Raw genomic sequence first — 4,303 nt, forward strand, 5'->3', positions numbered from 1 at the left:
GTAAATTCTTCTCTTTCCACAAAATGAAAAGCAACAATTTTACCCTAAGAAAAGCTTGAAAATAAAGCGAATCATCATCATGTATGTACATTTAGATTTCAACATCAAACATCATGGGTCATGAGCCTACAAGAATAACAATGCTGAATCAAATTTGTAGGGACATCTTACTGATGTATAAAGAGAATGTTTCCACATCGTATTCCAGCAGCACCATGCATTTAACAATAGATGTAAGATTTTGTCTGAACTTGCACCAAAACCTGCACAAATGCTTACCTTGAGTAAGTTAAAGGTACCATGTGTTCATGAGTCTACAAACAACAACTATGCTGAATCAAATTTGTGGGGACGTCTTATTGATATATAAAGATGAGTTTTCTACATTGTGTTTCAGACGTAGCATACCATTAACTTGCACTGGAGCCTATGCAAATTCTTATCTTGAATAAGTTAAGGGTATTGGTTTTCATTCTCAACCAGGTTCAAATATATCTACTCCTTTGTACATAAACTTTGCAAAGTGCCTATTTTATCATATGTGAGATAGGTGCAACTCTTAGTAAAGTTATAGAAACCCCTCACTTTCTGTATTTAGATAGAATACATCATGCCTATATGCTCCCATTTTGGCATTTTTCTTTTATCAGAATTCACAAGATAATTGCAACACTTAGCAAGCCTTCTTTTACCATCACCTTTATATTGGCATGTTATTTTCCACATCTGAATCTTCCTCGGGACCTTCCCTTTTGCATGGTGTGCAATGCAAGGCATTAATCAAAACTACAACCCCTTGGTTTCTAGTTAAATGCATCTTGTGCACCAAAGAGAAATCTGCTTGGTACATTCTTTCATCAAGCTTGGAGTCTTCAAATAGAGCACCGTTTATCCCATCATCAATCCCTCTTGGTTTCTATTCAAATGCATCATGAATCATGCATGATATTCTCTCACCAAACATGAAGTGTGACAAGAGTAAATACTTCCTCTAAAGCTGTAATAGAACATTTGTGTCCTCATTATCAATGGCACAACCCTTTGGCTTGTAGTTAAATTCATCATGTGGAGTACAGAAAATCTATTTGACAGGTTTTCTCACCAACAACGTCCTGCAGACAAAAAATTGTATTGCTAGTGTCAGCATAAATGTTGTGCATACAAATGTACACGGCCGCATCGTTTTCATCTAAGCTCATAGCATGTTCAAACACCCTTTTGCCAAGATCAGCATCATTCCATTTTCTACAAGCACCTAACAAGCTATGGCATGACAAAAGATTAGGATGAAATGGCATCTTTTCAATTATCTCTATAGCTTCCTCTAATTGGCCTGCACGGCCAAAAATGTCAATCATACACATGTAGTGTTCAACATCAGGAATCATATCATAAACTTCCTGCATAACTTCAAAATACACTTGACCTACATCAACTAAACCTGAGTGGCTACATGCATTAAGCACACTTACGAACGTGATTGGATTAGGATGTTCTTTATCTTCAGTCATTGTGTTTAATACATTCAAAACACCTTCACTTTCCCCTGATTGGGCATATCCCGAAAGTAAAGCAGTATAGGAGACTATATCCCGGACCAACAGGTGCCAGAACACTTCACTTGCTTCCATTAGCATTCCACAATTGGCATAGATATCAATTAATGAGTTGCCAACAACAAGATCTACTTCTAATCCTCGTCTTGTGATTTCGGCATGTAAGATTTGGCCTTTCTCTATAGCTCCTATAATACCACAAGCTTTCAACACACAAACATATACAAGTGCATCAAGAATGAGATCTTTAAGTTGCATTTGCTCAAAGCAATCTACTGCTTCTTCAGCACAACCATGTTTTACAAGACCCGAAAGTAATGATGTCCATGAGATTATATCTGGAAGTAAGAGTTTGTCAAAAACCTCTTGTGCCTTACAAATCAAACCACAACTCGCATACATATCAATGAGAGCATTTCCAACTAGGAGATTGGTTTCAAGAGCTCTTTGCGTTATTATGGCATGTATTTCTTTGCCTTTCTCTATGCTTCCAATTGTATTGCAAGCTTTCAAGATACAAATAAATGTCACAATATCATGAAAAACACCCTCAGATTGCATTCTTTCAAACCATCCAAGCGCTGTCTTTACCTGCCCATTTTGAATGTAGCCGATAATTATTGCATTCCAAGACATTACATCTCGATTCGGAAGCTTCTCAAACACTCCTATGGCATTTGCAAGGAAGCCACATTTTGCATACATCTCAACCAAAGCATTGCCGACTACAATATCCTTTTCTAGGAAACTATTCCTAATTACGATATCGTGTATTCCCTGACCAATCCTGACAGCTCCCAAATTAGCGCACCCCTTCAAACTACATACGATTGTTACAGCATCTGGGTGTAGGTTCTCAACTTGCATTCTTTCAAAACAGTCAAGTGCTTCCTCATCATATCCATGATTAAAATATCCCGCTTGTAGTGCATTCCAACAAACTACATCTCGGACCTGAAGTCCATCAAATACTTCTTGTGCTTTCGCGAGTGAACCACATTTCACATACATGTCTACCAGGCTGCTTCCGACTAATAGATCTTCCTCCAGGCCTTGTCTAGCAACTTCTGCGTGTATGTTTTCACCTCTTTCTATGTCTCCAGAGCTACTACAAGCAATCAAACTACAAACATATGTGACAACGTTAGGCCTTATACCTTGAATTTGCATTTCTTCAAAGTATTTTAGTGCTTCTTTACCATGCCCTTGTTTAGCATGCCCTCCAATTAATGCCGTCCACGAGATTACATCTCTTGTAGCCATTACATCAAACACCTTTTGTGCATTTTCAAGTAAGCCTATAGTTACATACATATCAAGCAATGCATTTCCAATCACGATATTGTCTTGCAACCCTTTCTTGGAAATATCAGTATGTATTGAATGTGCTTTATCTACAGCCCCAATGCTGCTACAAGCCTTCAAAATGCTAGAATATGTGAAATTTGTGAAAGTGAGGCCTTCTCTTTGCATTAGTTCAAAATGTTTCAAAGCATCCTCACCATAGCCCTGTGTTGCATATCCTGCAATGAGTGCATTATATGAAACAGTATCCCGAACGGGAAGTTTATCAAACACATCTTGTGCCTTTTTCAGCAAACAAAACTTTACATACACGTCAATCAAGCTACTACCAATAAATGAGTCATTTTCAAACCCTCTCCTAGCAATCTCGGCATGTAATTCTTGGCACTTACCTATATCTTGTAGAATACCACAAGACTTTAAACTACAAAAGTATGTAACAATATTAGGATGAATGCCATCCGATTGCATTCTTTCAAAACAACAAAGAGCTTTCTTAGCATCCCCATGTTTCACATACCCAGAGATAAGTGTGGTCCACATGACCACATCTTGAGAAGGAGAGTTATCAAACACTTCTTGTGCTTTTTCCAAGAAATTACATTTAGCATACATATCAACCAAGATGCTCAAAATAAAAGGATCTCGATCCAAACCCTTTCTACAAATCTCAGCATGTAGTTCGAGCCCCTTTTCTCCATTCTGCATCTTAGAACATGCTTTTAACAAGGCAATGAAAGCGCCTACATTCGGTTGTGCACAATCCTCGACCATTTGTTCATAGAGAACGAGTGCAAGATTCAAGTTACCACATTTTGCATATGCTATTATAAGGAAGTTCCAAGTGCAATCGTTGGGCCGAACTAACTTATTGAAGACTTGGTGGGCATCAGAGATAAGCCCAACGTGTGCAAGTAAAGGAACGAGAAAATTACCAAGTGATGCATCAGAATCCAATTGGTGCCGACATGTAAAGTCATATAATCGGCGTGCATATGCCAAATTTCTCTCTTTTCGGCATTTTAGCAAGAGTCGAGAAAGTTTCTGAATCAAGTCGGGCCGTGGTAGAGTTGAGGCTAGTACTTCCAAAGAAGCAAGTGAAGTCTCCATCCTTCTCCTGCTTTACTTTCCATGGGTAAAATAGCATCTCTACAGGGGATCTGTGTCTTTACAAGAAGAAAGCACATACAAACTCTTGAGACATGAACACCCCACTTTATATTTCTTGAACCGTATCCTAATGAAATCAGGCAAATCCATGGTGATGCGAGAAACAAACAAACTCTATAAAGTATCGAACTCTTCTGTATCTGCTCCTACACCATAGCCTGACAAGGCAGAATGAAAACCTGCACATAGAATCAAGAGCTCCAACACCACGTGTTCCTGTATGTTCATACAGACAGCACTATGTAAATCAGATATCTTTGAATCTTGATTAT

The 4,303-nt window shown here is 38.3% G+C and overlaps 1 protein-coding gene across 1 annotated transcript; it reads right to left on the bottom strand.

The window, feature by feature from the left end:
* Nucleotides 1–4,303, bottom strand: LOC147866773 (putative pentatricopeptide repeat-containing protein At3g01580). Its single transcript, XM_087317255.1, has one exon. It carries the CDS (start codon nt 3,969–3,971, stop codon nt 1,062–1,064), a length of 2,910 nt encoding a protein of 969 aa, XP_087173381.1. The 5' UTR covers nt 3,972–4,303; the 3' UTR covers nt 1–1,061.

The sequence above is a fragment of the Azolla caroliniana genome, unplaced genomic scaffold, assembly GCF_043228905.1.
Source record: "Azolla caroliniana isolate FFs.n. ecotype wild unplaced genomic scaffold, voAzoCaro1.0.p SCAF_3, whole genome shotgun sequence".
Classification (NCBI taxonomy): Eukaryota; Viridiplantae; Streptophyta; class Polypodiopsida; order Salviniales; family Salviniaceae; genus Azolla; species Azolla caroliniana.